Source organism: Colius striatus, chromosome 11 (assembly GCF_028858725.1).
Source record: "Colius striatus isolate bColStr4 chromosome 11, bColStr4.1.hap1, whole genome shotgun sequence".
Lineage (NCBI taxonomy): Eukaryota > Metazoa > Chordata > Aves > Coliiformes > Coliidae > Colius > Colius striatus.
Genome location: NC_084769.1, coordinates 11,176,533 through 11,193,323, shown reverse-complemented (window position 1 = coordinate 11,193,323; position 16,791 = coordinate 11,176,533). Strand labels below are relative to the sequence as shown.

Below are 16,791 nucleotides of genomic sequence, written 5' to 3'. Positions count from 1 at the left end.
GTAAATCCAGAGGATGAGCTCAAACAGGCCTGGTTTAGGTTTTCTAGTGGCAGTCCAGAGAACCAAGCTACAGTCTCAGTACTGGGTGGACAGTATGGCCATGGACCAGAGATTCCCATAGCACCAGGCACCCAGGTTTGGGCACAGCCTCACCCATAAGATGCTCGGAAACACGCCATTGCCCCAGTCTAGCATTTGACCCAGCCTGGCTTACTCCTTGCTTAGCAGGTGTGCTGCCCCAGGCTCTCTCAAATCACAGTGCTGGGGATGCTGATATTTCACCAGCTGCACTGTGACTCACAGAGCAATGGTCTTACAGGATCACAGAATGGCAGGGGTTGGAAGGGACCTCTAGAGGTTATCCAGTCCAACCCTCTGCTAAAGCAGGTTCACCTAGATCAGGGGGCACAGGAACACATCCAAGTGGGTTTGGAACTCCTCAGAGCAGAAGCCTCCACACCCTCCCTCCCTGGGCAGCTTGTGCCAGGGCTCCCTCACCCTCACAGCAAAGAAGTTTCTCCTTGTGTTTAAGTGGAACTTTTTTTGTTCCAGCTTAATTGTGAACTAATGGTGAATGGTGGGGCAGAGCTCACTTGGGACCACTCTAAGGGCATGGGGTGAGTCAGCATGGTCGTGACTGTGGGGACTTCTAGAATGTCATCTCTCTTACACATCAGCCTGCACGGCAGACACAGTGCCAGGCAACAGCTACAAATTCCCAGCCAAACTGTCTCTGGCAGGTAAAAAGTGTACCCACATATTTCTAACTGATGGCTGCTGTTCCCAGCATGGGAGTTTCATTAGCAATGAGGACACTGATGTTTTCCACCCAAAAGCTGAGATCCACTCCCACCCATCCCACCAGCCCTGCTGCCAGCCTGATGCAGTCAGTACTAAACATATCCACATATCCAAGAGCAACTGATGGCCAGAGCTAAAGAAAAATTGCATGAGGATGTGAAATGTCATCCAGTCCCAAAGCAGTCAACTTTCAAATCAGCAAATTTACCTCTGAAAGGCCTTTGGGAAGTAGAGAGGGAGTTTGTGAGCAAAGGCTCCCCAGGACGTTCTGGGAGATCCGTGCCTTCCAGTGAGCTGTTAGGATGGTGTGTCCCAGCCCCCAGGGAGGAGAAGGTCCTCTCCAATGAGCTGGTGGGGTTGGTGCTGATGGCAGAGCCCTTTGTCACCCCATCTGTACGACCATCTGTGGGGGACTCCGGTGCCTCCACTGCTATGCTGGCCATGTCAGCATCACGGGTGTCCAAGTGCAGCGTCGCCTTTTCTGCATCTGGGATGCTCTTGAGTTCATAAGTGCTGTTAAAGGCTAAAAGGAGGAGAAAAGAGATATAAAACTGCACCTAGGGAAATGAAAACAGCTGGGCAGACTTCATCCTGCTACCTGTAGATGCAGACAATGTATGTGTGAATATTTAATATGGAAATCTTTAATTCTGGGAGATCACCAAGGGAAAGAATGGTCTGTATAGGAACTCCTGAAGTTATTGCTTTCACAACTCAACGTTTTCAAGGAAAATCTACCCTCTTCCAACAAGAATAATATTTATCCATACTTTCATTTCTGTGAAATGTTTTTAAATGTACAGAATGTGCCAAATACAATATTATTCCTCCTTTCTTTAAAATAAAAAGGATGTATTTTGTTTATAAAGAGTCTTTAAATAATGTTCTGAGTTATAGAGCTAGCTATCAAAACTCACTTGTGGAAGTGCTTTCCAAAGCAGACGGCGAGCCTGTGAGCAACGGGTCTGTGGCACCTCTGCCATCACCACTTTGGGCTCCCAAAGACGTCCCAGGGGACCGGGTCTGGTCTGAAGAACTGGTGACTTCTGTACCAGAGCTGGATATCAATGCTGCACCAGCCAGCCTGGTGCTGGCTGGCAGAGATCTCAACGTCCTCCCTCCACCCTTGGTGGCTGTCGTGGAAACAGAGGTGCCGGTGGCGGTGAAATCCCAAACTCTGCTCTCCGTGGCCGACAGGTTGGATGGCTGGTAGCTGCTTCCAATGGCTACAGCACAGTATAAACCCAGGGATTTACAGAGATGAAATTATAAACAGATGGCTCCATTTTCTTCCCAGACGCTTACGGCGCACATACGGATGTTAAACATCGGAAGTTTTCAATCTGGACAAAGTGCTCTTCTGGAAAGGCATGAATCCCCTCGCCACAGGAAGGCCTTGCACACAGCCTGGGGCTCGCTGCCAGGACACACGGCTTCACCAGAGCCGGCTCGGCTCGGCCAGCGGGAAACCCCACCGGACAAGGACTGCAGGCACTTCCCTTTGATCCCACCTTTGCTCTATGACTGGTGGAAACGGGCCCAGGCACTCTTAAAGCTTTTCGTAGCCTGAACGTGGCACCAAACAGCAAAGAGGGGAAACCTGAGCGTGGCCATATTCCCACACGAGCGTGCAGCTCACTACTCATCCCAGGACTCAATGGGACACAGGAAAAAATCCTTAAGCAAGCACAAAATAGGGTAAAATAACAAACTGTAGACTACTCGAGCTTACCCACAGCAGTGCTTCCTGAAGCCAGGCGGGAAAGGGTGAGCCAGTGCTCTGAGGAGGGCCCAGGGAAAGGTCTCAGCGTCAGGGCCGCTGAGGAGGGTGCTGTGGCCTGGGACTGATTTGCAGAGCTCGATGCTGCTGTTTGGATACTCAGCCTCGGGTTCTCTGCAGCCCTGCTCCCAGCAGCTGTGACAGAAGGAAGGGACACATCAGTGTGAGAACTCTGGAGGTGTGTTTGCTCCTGGTCAGCCCCAGGCACAGGATAACACAGCAACACCAAAGTTTTCCATAAATTAATGTGGATGAGGGTAAAGTTTCTATTTTTGAGAGCTCCAGAAATGAGCTGCTTATAAAGCAAATGGCAGGAGAGCTCAGGGACCTCAGGTTTGCTGTCCTGTGCCTGTCCTGCACAGGCAACTCACCCTGCCTAGCCAAAAGCAAATCACAGAATCACAGGATCACAGAATTTCAAGGTCTGGGAGGGGTCTTGAAAGCTCATCCAGTCCAACCCCTCTGCCAGAGCAGGACCACCTAGAGTAGGTCACACAGGAACTCATCCAGGTGGGTTTTGAATGTCCCCAGAGAAGGAAACTCCACAACTCATTTGGGCAGCCCCTTCCAGTGCTCCCTCACCTGAACAGGGAAGAAATTCTTCCTTGTATTTCTTTGGAAGCTCTTATATTCCAACTTGTACCCATTTCCCCTTGTCCCATCATTGGCCATCATTGAGAACAGCCTGGCTCCATGCTCCTGACATCCACTCTTTACATATTTGTAAACGTTAATGAGGTCACTCCTCAGTCTCCTCCAAGCTAAAGAGCCTTTCATCAGAAGGGAGATGTTCCACTCCATCATTTTGTGGCCTGGTATGGCCATGAGCACGGTCTAACAGCCTCATGCTCCACAGTCGTACCACTCGGGTACGGGACACTACTCAGGTGGGGCTGGGACCTCTCCATTGCTCTGCAACTGGCACTGAACCAGCCATGGTATTTCAGAGCTGCACATGCCACCCTGCAGAAAACACAGAGATAAGGTCCAAAGACTTCTCTTTTTTATTAAGTGGAAATGGTTTGGGGTTTTTGGACCCAATTATTTTTTTCCATTGCTTTTTTCTGCTTCCAGCAGGGAATTTCAGCCAGCCATCCAAACAATAACACAGCACACACAGAACAAAGCCATCTTCTCTGTTTGAAGGAAGCAAAAGCTATATATAAAGGCTTTTTAAAGCTATAAAAGAAACCTGTGGGCCAGCAAAGCTCACCTCTGAAAGTGCTGTCCATGGCAGGTGATATCACGAGAGGGGTGCTTGTGGAATCCCCTGTGACATGCCCCGGGTGTAACACAATGTGGCTTGCACCAGTCTGGGTACTGGAAGTTCGTGGGGAGGACTGAGGCTGTTTTGGAGACCCAGGGATGGAGGTGCTGGGAAGGGGCCACAGCATCCCCCTACTGCTCCCCAGGGGGGTAGGTGAAGTGGTTGCAGTGCCTGTGGGAGGGCTGTCGGGTGGCTCCGTGCCCACCCGGCCACTTGCCAGTCGCGAGGGGCTGCCGCTGCCTGCAAGGTAATGAGGGAAAGCAAATGAGAGCACAAGGATGGACCGAGCTGCCCACCCAGCATCCTCCAGCGGCACCCTCTGCCTCCTCCCGCAGCCTGCAGCCCCCTTGCCTGTGCTCTGCCTGCAGCAGCTTTGTGTTTGGGAGCTGCACTGAGTAATTCATAACTTTCAAGGCCAGGAGAAGCCACACAGCTTCTTCTTTCCACCCTTGTGCATGAAGCAAGCCCAAAACTGCCCCGGGCCCACTTTGAGGATGGAGGGCTGGATCCAGCACACAGGGGAGCCAGGCTTAACCAAGGCCCTGATTCTCAGGGAACAGCATGCCCCTTGTTCCCAGGCTGCACTGGGACAGCTCACCCCGGTGCCAAGTCCCCACAGATAAAGGCAGTAGCACCGTCCTCATCGCACCGTTCAACGCCGTCACGTCCCAGGCCCCGCTGCGCCTGCCCAGCGGCCCTCTGGCCAAAGAGGTGCCAGCAGTCTCCAGCGACACCCTCTCCGCAGCTGCCTGGGTGCTGGCAGAAGCCACAGCCCTCTTGCCTCTCTCCTGGATGCCTGCAGCACGGTGATGGCTTCCAGCACCTGGAAAGCAGAGCAGAGAGGGCCATGTTGCCCATGGACAAGTGAATTTGCTTCAGCTGGGGTGGCGGCAGCGTCACCCACAGCAGTACCCAACCCCACCTGACACAACAGGCAGGGGCATAGCTGCACCCCCCGTGTTTCCTCTCTTTAACACAGAGCACACTGCCAGAGGGACTGCTGGGAGCAGAGGGTTTCTGTCACCAAAAAATAACAGTATTTCAAAATTAGTCCTCATCAGTGCATGGCAAAACCCACCCTCCCCAGATCTTTTTAAAATGACGTTAAAAATGCAGAAGGCAGTAAAGGAGCTTATGCCAGGACAGCCAGCAGCTGGCAACCCAGGCACAACAGCTCCACACTCCAGTCTCTAAGCAGGAAAAAAATGAGGAATCAAAAAACTAAAGCAAGTCTCTATGCTCATATCTCAACAAGACTTTTATCAGCTTCCCTGAGATAGGATTTCTTCCAAAAATCTGAATTTCTAGCAGCAAGGAGGGAATACTTCCTAACAAGGGTGGAGGATTATGACTCCAGACTTCAGGAGAGCTGACTTCAGCCTCTTCAAAGACCTGCTTGGAGGATCTCATGGGCTAGGATTCTAGACCATAGTCAGGCCCAGGAAAGCTGGTTAATCTTCCAGCGCCACTTCCTTTAAGTTCAAGATCAGTGTATCCCCACAAGGAAAAACTCAGGTAAAGGAGGTAAGAAGCCTGTGTGGATGAACGAGGAGCTACTGCAACAAGTCAAGAAGAAGAAAGAAGTCTATGGAAGGTGGAAAAAGGGCCTGGTTGCTTGGGAAGAGTATGGTAATATTGCTAGAGCATGTAGGGATGAAACTAGGAAGGCTAAGAAGGCTAAAACCCTTTTGGAACTAAATCTGGCAAGCATGTACGTGTGGCCACTAGGCTGAGGTGTGGGTTCTCCTCTCCCTCTACTCTGCCCTGGTGAGGCCTCATCTAGAGTACTGTGTCCAGTTTTCGGCTCCCCAGATGAAGAGGGACTCCTGGAGAGAACTCAGTGGAGGGCTACCAAGATGATCAGGGGACTGGAACATCTTTCTTATGAGGAAAGGCTGCGGGAACTGGGGCTGTTTAACCTGGAGGAAACTGAGCGGGGACCTCATCAACACTTTTTAAGTGGCTTAAGGGTGGATGTCAGGAGGACAGAAGGCACATTTTTCTGTTGTCTCCAGTGACAGGACAAGGGGTAATAGACATAAAGTGGAACACAAAAAGTTCCACTTAAACATAAGGGAAATTTTTTCCTGTTGAGGTGAGGGAGCCCTGGCACAGGCTGCCCAGGGAGGGGGTGGAGGCTCCTTCTCTGCAGGTTTCCAAACCCACCTGGATACGTTTCTCTGCCTCCTGATTGAGAAACCTGCTTTAGCAGGGGCATGGACTGGATGATCTCTGGAGGTCCCTTTCAACCCCCACCATTCTGTGACTCTGAAAACTCACCGGGAGGATGGCTGTGGGTGGGCAGGTGGGCGGCTGTCCCACCAGACAGGCTGCCCAGGGCTCCTGCTCCCGGCAGAGTGACTTCCCCACTGCTGGAAGGGGGACCAACGTGCCCCGTGGCCACAGTGCTGTGCCTGGCAGGCAGCCATGCCCACGCCTTGCTCTTGGCCAGCTTTGTCACCAGCTCCACGCTCTCCATCAGACCACCAGAAGTCCTTATCTCCACGTCTGAACTCCTCTCCTGATGGCTGCTCTCGATGACTGGAAGGTAAAAGCAAGACAAAAAGCTGAAATCCCATCAGCGCTGGATGTGCAGGCTCAGCTCTTTGCTGTACATCCCAGGCCAAGCTCTGATCTCATTTACACTAGAGAAAATTTTGCATAACCAAAACACAGACATGAAATTCCTTTTTGGATTCACACCAGTGGAAATCAGATTGGTCCATGAGGACACGTGCCAAAACACACCTTTGTGTGCAAGATAAATTCAAGTCAGCATCCCCACGCTTTTCTTTGTACGTTAGGAGAACAAGAAATCTATAAAGGAGCAAGAATAAAGTCTTAAACAAACAACATGGAGTCCATGGGAAGACTGTGGAGGTCTCCAGAGCTGATGACCAGCTGGAGCCCAGTGCAGCCATGTGCCCTATCCCAAAGGTGTGGTGGGAATGGAGAGGACCCACATCTCTTCCCCTCTCTCTGCTCAGCTAGTGCTTGCTGGACTTCTGACCTCTAATCCCACCACTTCCAGAGAGCTGGTATGAGACTGGTTGAGACCTTCAGGGCAAACAGGAGCACCGGCGTAACCCATTCAGCCACCACGAGGCATTGGGACAGACCAGTGTATGGTGGACCAGTGTATGCTGAAGCATCCCAAGGTGATGGACATTTTGTCATATCTGATATTAATGTCTACCAGAACATGAGAAGCAAGATGAAGAAGAAGTCAGTGTATCTGCAGGTCCATCTTCTGGTGAGTAAACATAGCTTCCACCCTAAAAGTGTCTGGGTCTGCTCTCTTGCTCCTGCTGGAAGGCTGCTCCAAACTCCCACCTCTTCCATCATCCAGGATCCTTTTCTTATTTCATTAGAAAAATGAATAAATATCTTTATGGAAGAAATCTGTTTCCTAAGCCAGCATTACCCTTTAGCTTAGCTAGGTCTTCCCCTCTCTCCAAGTGCTCCCCACCGTGCCCACGTGTAACAGCCGCAATCTCATCCCCTCTTTGTTCTGCATTTCTACCATCTGCTGGATCTCATGGACCCAGAAATGACTTCTCCCAGGGACATCAATAGCCATTATATGCTTAATGGAATCTCCAAAAGCAAACAGATGGCTCTGTGCATCTCTGCAACACAAGCATGTTCCCAAACCAGGCCCTAAGCAAAGACTGAAGGTGTTCGTAGCCAACTTCTCAGCTCAATGATGAATGCTGGGTGCTGGCAGCTGCAGCAGGACTCAGTGTGGCAGCTGTAGCTTCAGCCTTGCGTCTGCCATCCAGCCTGATACTGCCTGGAGCAGAACATCTAGTGACAGCTGCTGTGAGCACTTCCAGTGAGATTTGCCAGGGCAATTGGAGTTTCCAACTTGCAATATCAGCCAGGGCTGTGTAAGGATTTCCCTGCACATCAGTCACATGAAAACAAGCAGCACCAGTCCCTGCCCTGCAATGCAGCCCTGAGGCTGCCACTGCAGCCCCACGTGCTCTTCAAAGCCCACAAGAAGTCAAAGCGAGTCCAAATCACGGCTATGCCATCTGAAATTGCAGTTCATGTCCCAGTTTTGCCCATCTCCCTTACAACTAAAACACCATCTCTGGGCTGGTACAGCCCAAAGCACACTCTGCTTGTGGGGTGGGCTGAATGGGAGCCTGGCTAGGGAAACTACAGCGTAGAGTGAGAGAAAAGTCTCTCAAACTGAGAAAAGTCAAATATTTTGTGAGGGCAGCTCTCCCCACTTTGCAGCTCAGAGATCCACCAGGCTATGGGACATGTCCTGCCTGTCACACATGTTGCATCTCAAAACAAGGCTGTGGAGGACACACAGGCGGCAGCTAAAGGTACCGCTCAGTCTCTGCCCATAAGCTGTGATGGTGAAGATTAAGCCTTGCACATCTGTCCTTGGCCTCCAAGCAGTGTCTGTAAGAAAGCTGTGCCTCAGAGAAACACCTGTGGGACACCTACTCCTCCTTGCCTTTGGTGTCTCCTTAAGGGTTGCTGCACCTGCCATGCCAGAGGCAGCAATTTGGGGAGTGGTTTCCACTATCTATCTGCAACAGGTTCAGTGGGAACTCACCAAGCAAAAAAAAGAGATACATAGGTAGGACAGTCTGCATTTCACCCTGGAAGCCCAAGCACCACCAGGGCCAAGGAGACAAGAGCTGCAGCTCCTTAGGTACCTTTGCTGACCAGGCCGTGGCTGTGATGCTCACCTTGCTGACCACTCAGAGCAGCTGCTGCCATCCTGACCCCACTATGAGCCACCTCCTACCCCAAGAAACAACCCACTTCTTGTCCACATTTGCACAAGGATGCCTGCTACATTCATTTGCAAGCCAATTGCCAGCCTGTAACTGTATCCCACAACTGTTCATAGCAGCCCCTACCATGACAAGTTTGGGTGTGCTGGAGGTCAGCACACTGAATGTCTCTCCATCCATTCCCTCTGGCTAGAAGCTTTCAGCTGTGCAGCACCATGCTTACTGTGCCCTAGCAGCTGGCTTTGCTGCCCAGCAAAAGGGCAAAGCAGCAGATGCTTAAAGAAACCCTTAGGGAACCAGAACAGATAGAGGGAAATTTGCTTTCTCAGGCTGCAAAGTCATTTGTCAACAAGGGCTCTGGCCAGGCACGATAAAATATATAGTGGGGCACTGCAGCAAGCATTTCATTGCCACTTGTTAGAGATAACCCTGCAAATAGCAGCAAGCAGTACCTTCAGCTGTGACCCTTAGTTGAATGCAACCGGCTCAATAGTAAAATGCTGCTGGGTGTTTGGTGGTTGTTCACCCTGCAAATCCAGCTGCTAGTTTTCTCTATCCTCTTTTGGCTCTGCAAGAGCTGCTGGGAATAAACTGAGGTAAAACTCTTCTCCTTATCATCGGCGCCAGCAAACCTGGCTTTGAGTGCAGCCAGGGAGTGGACAGGTCCAGTAAGAAGGTATTATTTACAGGAGCATTTTAGAGTCATCTGGCCTGCAAGGTATGCCAGGTCCTGGTGCAAGGAGGAAAACCTCCTGCTCAGCTCCCCGCTTCGGTGGTTGCAGAAGACGAGCCACGCTGCAAAATCCAAACTACAGCATGTAGTAAGGAAACCCTCCAAAATCAGGCTGTTTGACAAAACAGGTACGAAATCTCAGCTCAGAAGTGCAAGACTACTGCAATCCCTTCGACTAGCCTGCAGAAAATAGCCTTCAAAGATGACTTGCCGTTGCAGCAGATGGCCCAGATGCAAACTTGTTCCAAAAACCCCACACATGGAACCATCTGGCCTTCCTTGATGCATAAAGGGCTTAAAGCAGAGCGGCCCTTTAGCTCAGGTACCGACCTGTCACTAACAATTCCATTACATCCTGGACTGCCAAGTGCTTTCCATGGTTTCACTGCACGTGACCACAGCCATCAAGAGGAATACTCAACTTCCAGTGGAAACCCTCCTGCCACCTGCCAGACCAGTGTTTTCCTTCCCAGTTAAAACCAGCAGCGATGCTCACCAGACAGGTCGAGGCTTGGACTTACTTTTTCTTCACAAGCATAACAAGTCCAGGGCTTGCTGGGAGCTAAGTTACAACGCATCCAGGACAAACAGATCAAGTTCCAGTTGATTTCTTGAGGCTTTGGGTTTGCCTCTGGCAGCCTGGCTGGATGGCTGCCATGTGAGACTCCTGAAAAAATCCCTTTTGGGCTAGTGATTTTCTGTCTCCATCCCTGGCTGCAGCACAGGCACCGCCCTGGGCAGAGGGTGGCTGCTGCTGGGCAACATCATACAGATGCTCAAGGCACAGCCACAGGACAGCACAACACCGAAAAGCACAGCAGCATGAGTTTTCAGCAGCTGTTGTGATCGCTCACGGCCATTTTAGGGCAGGGAGTGGGGAGGGCTGTATCCTGCTAACACCAGGGGAGCAGCATCCCTGCAGACAGGAGCATCACAAACAGCCAAGGCACGCCGCAAGCTATCCCAGCCCCGCTGCTCTCCTGCACAAGAGGGTTTTTTCTCTTCTCTAAAGGCAAAAAAAAATACAGCCTAGACCCTAGGAGGCTGTGTTTGCACACAAGGAAAGCCAAGAGCGGCTGCTTGGCTGCTCAGAGCCGCCCTTCAGCCCAGAGTAGAGGGTGGTGATTCCCCGGGGCCGCTCTCGGTACGGCAGCCGCGGTTCTGCCAGGGCTACAGCCACCCCGAGGATGCGTGAAGCTAAAGCTGGCTCCTCCCGAGGACAGGCAGCTATAATTATAAAGCCCACATCTGTTAACGTTGCATAATCTTAACATCATCGCAGGCTCGTGGAGGGAGGGGGAAAAAACAAGCCCACAACCCACCAAACAAAACTCATCTCAACTTAGAAAACTCCTCGCCGGCTGTAGGAAAAAGGTTAGGAAGACAGGCAGGCTGGAGGGAGGAGCTTCGGGGAGCAAAGCCGGGGCTGGGGGCGGCACGGGGGGCTGCCGGTCCCCGCCGGGGCCAGGCTCGGGCTCTGCGCTGTGTGTTTTGAACGGCTGCTGCGGATGTCGGGATCATGGGTGGAGGCCGGTTAAGAGCCAAGTGAGTTTGTGCGAACAAAAGCTACAGCCCTAAATCTGGACTGTCCACGGCTCTCTGGGATTTTCGGTTTCCTTCCTTGTTCTTGCCCTGAAAGAAGCGGTTCGAGGCGGGGAGGGGATGGGATGGGGCACGGACACGGTGGACAGGGGCTGAAAAAAGAAGTGTTCATACTTGAGAGGGGTCAGTGGAGCGTAAACACACTGATAATATTGCCTGGGGAAGGTCCCTCGTGTGCACGAAGCACGGGAGGAATGTGAGAGGGTTTAATCACAGGTGGTCAGCCCTTTTTTTCCCCTAATTCTTTTGATATTAATGAAAGGAGTTATTGAGGCTGGATGAAGAAAGGTGGCAAGAGAGGGTGGATGGGGAGGAGGTGCAGGAGTCCTGCTGCAGGGCTCGGTTTGGATGGGCCATCCCCCAGTCACATCCCCTGGCAGCACTTGGCTCAGGTCTCTGTGCTCCTCATCCTGGGCTTAAAGCCAGCAGTAGACCCTGCAAACTGAGCATGCCACAGTCCAGGTGGTTGAGGCCTCCCTGGCTGCTATGGCTGAAGGGTGTCCATGGTGCTGACAACACTGGCATCATCCTCAGCCCCTCCTGTGCCAGACACTTTGCTTGCAGTGCTGCCTTATGAGACAAAAACACACTGCACTTCCACACAGCCTCCACTCTGGGACCTGTAAAACCACAGAGGATGCTAAAGGCCATTTTTGACTCCTACCCTTTTTTTTCTTGGTCCCAGATCTTGATGATCAGAGATGTCATAAGAAAACAGAAGATCAAATTATTACTCTTAAGAGCAGTACCCTAAAGCAGAGAAAAAGGTCCTCCAAAATAAAGAGCACACAGAAACCTGTGGTCATTTCCAGCACTGTGCACACAGCCTGCCTGCAACTGGGGATACGACCTGCACAGTACAGGGACACGATATTGTCCTGCTTATCCAGTGCTTTCCAGCCTCTTCACTTTGGTGACCTGAACATTCCCCTGCAGGCTCTCAGATCACCAGCTCAAGCCTACAAAACCCCGACCTTCTCACTCACCTTTCCTGGATAGTTTGGGTTTGAACCACAGATCCCTGGGACTGCACAGACCCGTGCTACCTGCAAACTGCCTGCCCAGGGCTCCGAGCAGCACCTGAAACCTCTTCTCATGAGCTCTTGGTTTTAAACAGCTTTTGTCAATGGAATAATAAAAAACAAGTAATGTTTTACTGTTGAGTCTTTGCAAAACACATTCAAAGTCCATTTCCAATAGGGATAAGCTGTCTCTTGTCTACCCGTGCTCTTAAAAAAATCCTCATAACTATGCTGAGGCTCCAGTAAAATCCCAGTCTAACCAACCAGTGAAGAGGGGACCAAACCTCCAGCCCTACAGAGGCCTCACAGCCCATCTCCCTGCTGTCTCTCCTGAGCAAAAAGCACAAATTACCTGTCTTATTTATTTGCTATCTCAGAAGTGTGCCCTCTTGTGTTATTAACATGGGAAAAGCTCCTGGAGACTCATGGGGTGTGAAGGCAGCTCTGGCCCAGGAGCACTTACCAAAGGGATTTATTTTTCACTGTTTTCAGTGAACATTAATAAAAGTGAGCTAAAAGAAATCTCCCCAATTGCACAGCTCTCTGAGCACTCACACCTTCTCTCCATCCCTTCTCCCACTGGCCTGTGATGCTGAAATGTCTCCCACTACCCTGCCTGCACCACGGATCCCAAATGCTAAACCCCAGCACCACCTAATCTGTTTCCAAAGCTCTCCAGGCTTTTCTGCAATGGCCTGCAGAAACATTACAGTAAATATCACCCACTCAGTGATATATTCTAAAGTACCCTGGAAGCTTTGCTCGCCAGGATGGCAGCGGTACCCTCACTGGCACTCCTGAGGGAAGAGCAAAAGTCAAGCAGGGACCCAGCCTGGTGTGGTTTTAACTTGTGCTCCCATCCGAGGGCAGTGCTGCTGGAGACTGTCAGACGGCTCAGGGAGGAAGTCTCTTGGCAGGGCTCCACCAAAGTGGAGTTGCTAGGTCACTGGAACAATAAAAAGGCAAGAAAAAACATCCTGGCTGCAAAAAAGAAAGGGGAAAAAAAAAGAAAAGAGAGAAAAAAAAAAGCCATGGCAGTGTGTGCAGTGCTGGTTAAGTAGAAAGAAACAGGGCTGGAGAGCACAGGATGATGCTGCTGCTGATTGCTTTTGTGAGCACACGAACTTCTAGCACAGACCTTTCTCTAGAGCTCTCACACAAATAAATACAGAAACCTGGAATTTGTCTGCAAGGTTTACAATCAGTAACAATCTCACATGGGGCAATACTTCCAGGTGAGACAGCCTGCTGCTGCTATGGAGAGATGAATTACCCTCTGTGTGTTAACCAGGGCATCACCATCCATGGGATGACTCTCCCAACCCCACCACATGCCCCCAGCAGCTGCCCAAGATCAGTTAAACTGGTAACAGAAAGAGAAGAACCTCAGGGAGGGCTGTACTTCAGTGACAGGGGGGTGAGCAGCCTCCCAAGGTGCAGTCCTGGGGCTCAGCCTCTGAGGAGGAAGGTGCTAGCAGCTAGCAGCTTAGAAGCTGCAGGATGAAATCTTGCTTTCTGCAAAGTTTCATTTCAAGGCCAGAAGGGAGTTTAGCTCATTCTGCCTGACCTCATGTATAACCAAAGCCATCCCGTGTAGCTCATTTACTCCCAATATAAGCTCAATGGACTTGTATTTGATTTAAATGGATCTTGCAGGGGAGAAAAAACACAACAGACTTGGTATTCTGTGATTATTTGGGATTGTGCTTAAAACCACAAGAACTGTGGGCTGAAGCACAGATTTTTCTGCACAAAACCTCAACACACATCAAAAAGCAATGCCCAGCGGGGTGAAGAGTTGAGAACTCTGCCCTTTTGCAGACCTAGGAGAAAATAAGATGGTATTTTCATGTCAGACTCTAGAAGCAAAACCACAGGTCCCTGCTGCAAAGCAGCGACTTTGAGCCCAGGAGTTGCTCCCATAGCCAGGAGTGGACAATAAACCCTAGGAAGACGGAGGAGGGAGTAGGAAAAGAGGGGTGCTGCCATGCTGAGACGCCACGTTGGGAGCAGATGGGGCTTCCACATATTCCTGGGGGCAGAGCAATGCTGCCCACCACACCACGGTGGGCTTTGGTCCAGATATCTTGACCAGAGTCACTCCAGCAATGCACTTAAGAGCTCCCCAAGGAACTTTTCTGTGTGCTTCACACTAAGCACACGCCAAGAAGCTTTGCTGGTCAGTGGCCACCCCAGGGATGATGACCAACCTGGGAACTGAGCAACTTCTCAAGGACATGGTGGGGACAAGAAAGATGAAGGGCCCTCTTGAATGCAGGAGGATCACAGGGCCACCAAGGCCATGTAGCATGACGCCACAGATATGAGGCTCGCTGGATTCTTCCCTCCATGTAGACTAGCAAAATCCAAGCCCATCCCAGGCAAAACTGATGGCAGCCCAAGCCTCACACCCAGCTCTCGCCTTTCAGCTGAAGCATGGTGTGGTGGCAGCGGGAACCGTGGATTCCTCTTCCAGCAAGGGATGGGGAGACTTGGGAGGGGGTGGAGAAAAAAAGCAAACAGGCAAAACCAATAAATAAAGCTGCTTAAAGAGAAATTAATCCCCAGAAGAGACAAGGGCCCCCACCTCCCTTCCCCCATCTGCTGCGAAAGGATGATGATGTAAATCGCATTTCCTCGATGACACGGCAGCGGTGTGCTGCCGGAAGCCGCGCTGGAAGGGCTCAGGCTGCCCCGCGCCTCCTTCTTCCAGGGGACAGCACAGCTCCTTCCCTGGCACATGGGAGCAGCGTGTGTGTGTATGTCCCTACACCCCTGTCCTCTCTGCCCTCTGCCTCTGCAGGTACATGTTTCCTTTCTGAGAACCACAGGGGAAGTGATTTACCATTGCCAGCACTTTTCTGCGCGTGTTTCATGGAATCGTAGAGTCACTTTGGATGGAAAAGACCTTTAAGATCATTGAGTCCACTCACCTCACACTGACAAACTCACCACTAAGCCATATTACTCAGCACCTCATCTCCATGGCTTTTCAATATCTCCAGGATGGGGACTCCACCAGCTCCTTGGGCAGCCTGGGACAGCGTCTACCAATCCTCTCAGGGAAAAAGTTCTTCCTCATCTCCAATATAAACCTCCTCTGATGCACCTTGAGGCCAACCCCTACACACCACTACAACCTCCTTTCAAGTAGCTGTAGAGGGTGATCAGGTATCCCCTCTGCCTCTTCTCCAGGCTAAACAATCCCAGTTCCCTCAGCTGCTCCTCATCACACTTGTGCTCCAGACTCTTCCCCAGCTTCATTGCCTTTTCTCTGGACACGTTCCAGCACTTCAGTGTCCTTCTTGTAGTGAGGGGCCCAGAACTGAACACAGCACTCGAGGTGCAGCCTCAGCACCAGCAGCCTCACCTCAGCAGTTTCAGGGAGGCTGAGAACAAGATGTCTTCATCTGGCTCCATGCGGGTCTCAGCTCTGCAGCAGGCAGCCCCATGGCCCAGCCCTGCAGCCAGCAGTGGAAATGGGTGATGGAAAGGAGCAGGATTGGGCTGTCACCCTCTGAGCTGTCACTGAGGACCCACAGGAGTCAGGGTCAGATTATGGCCCACCTTGGTGCTCAGGGGCACCGTGTGCTGGGCGAGGCAGCACAGAGGATCAAGAGGCCAGAAATCTGCATCCAAACCCCATCTGTCCACACACTGATATCCATATCACCCAGTACAGAGCCACCTCACACTGACTGCTTTGGCAAGCTCTTACCATCAAGTGGCCATCAACTTTGGTGTTAAGCCAGTATGTGATGCGGATTACCCAGCACCACACAATCTCCAGGTGTACCAGCAATTTGCAGGACAAGATGATGAGGATCTCTGTCTGCATGGTATGGACCATCCTCAGAGGCTACAAAATCGCTGGTACTCTCAGTTCCCCGGGTCAGAAGCCTCCTGCTGCTCATTTGGCTTTTTTCATGCATCACATGGGCTCCCTCTCTCGCAGAAAAGACCATCTTCACAATTATTCTGCACACTCTGATCAAGTTTCCCTGCTAAGAAACATCCTTTCAAAGGGCTTTTATCTGCAGGGTTGGCTGCCAGTAATACTGCAGCCCCATTCTGTACTTGCTGAAAGAGTTGATAATGTCCTAAAAAGAATTAACATTTAGATGTTAGTCCTGTAACTGAATCCGAATCAAACAATGATGACTGTTCAATTGCCTAAAGCTACTCAGGGGTATTTTCCTTTGAGCTCTTCCAAGCTTGTACCAGGGGTAAGGAGCTTTCTAAAGATGCCTTTGTGAGCACCAGCTACTGAAAACCCTTCCCCTTGTCCCTCCAGACACAGATACAATTATGCCCAGCTCCAGCACAAAGATAAAGGCTGAATTACAAGAGCAGCATTATGCTCCACAACCGAGGTCCTTGATTCCAATAGACAAGGAAAGCAAATCATGCGTGGCTGCTTCGCTGATATTTCCACTCCTGGAAATTCATTCCCATCACAGGGGAAGAAATGAATTCAATACTCAGAGCTACCTTTTGCATTCCCTCCCCAGATGGCTAAATTGCCTTAGTTTGTCACTTCATGAGATCTTACAAGTTATACAGGCTCAAACCTGGCCATGACTTGTAGGAGATATCCTTGCAAGAAGGTTTAACTACCAGCTGCTACAGTTTCTCTGATAAGAAAGTGTTTTCTTACCCCTAATGGCAGGGATGTAGTGGGACAGCAATTCAGAGAAACTGTGTAACCTTCCTCTGCAGCAAAATGTTTAAAACCTGTTAGATAAACATCTTCTGGGGTGAGCCTGCAAGGGGAGATGTGCCTTTTGCTTTTACAGAGTGGACAAAAAACCCAAACCAAACCAAAT

At 50.9% G+C, this 16,791-nt stretch overlaps 1 protein-coding gene across 4 annotated transcripts in view; it reads right to left on the bottom strand.

Moving 5' to 3' along the window:
• HEG1 (heart development protein with EGF like domains 1) overlaps positions 1-16,791 on the bottom strand; it is a 59,777-nt gene that overhangs the window by 33,649 nt on the left and 9,337 nt on the right. For 2 of the 4 annotated variants that reach the window (XM_062005230.1, XM_062005232.1), the window contains exons 2-7: positions 6,129-6,389; positions 4,447-4,671; positions 3,795-4,088; positions 2,534-2,716; positions 1,719-2,027; positions 1,010-1,324 (exon numbers count right to left, since the gene is read on the bottom strand). In XM_062005230.1, coding sequence (XP_061861214.1) covers positions 1,010-1,324; positions 1,719-2,027; positions 2,534-2,716; positions 3,795-4,088; positions 4,447-4,671; positions 6,129-6,389 — 1,587 coding nt within the window. The remainder of the gene's footprint in view (positions 1-1,009; positions 1,325-1,718; positions 2,028-2,533; positions 2,717-3,794; positions 4,089-4,446; positions 4,672-6,128; positions 6,390-16,791) is intronic. The other 2 variants (XM_062005231.1, XM_062005233.1) reach the window with 2 other exon arrangements.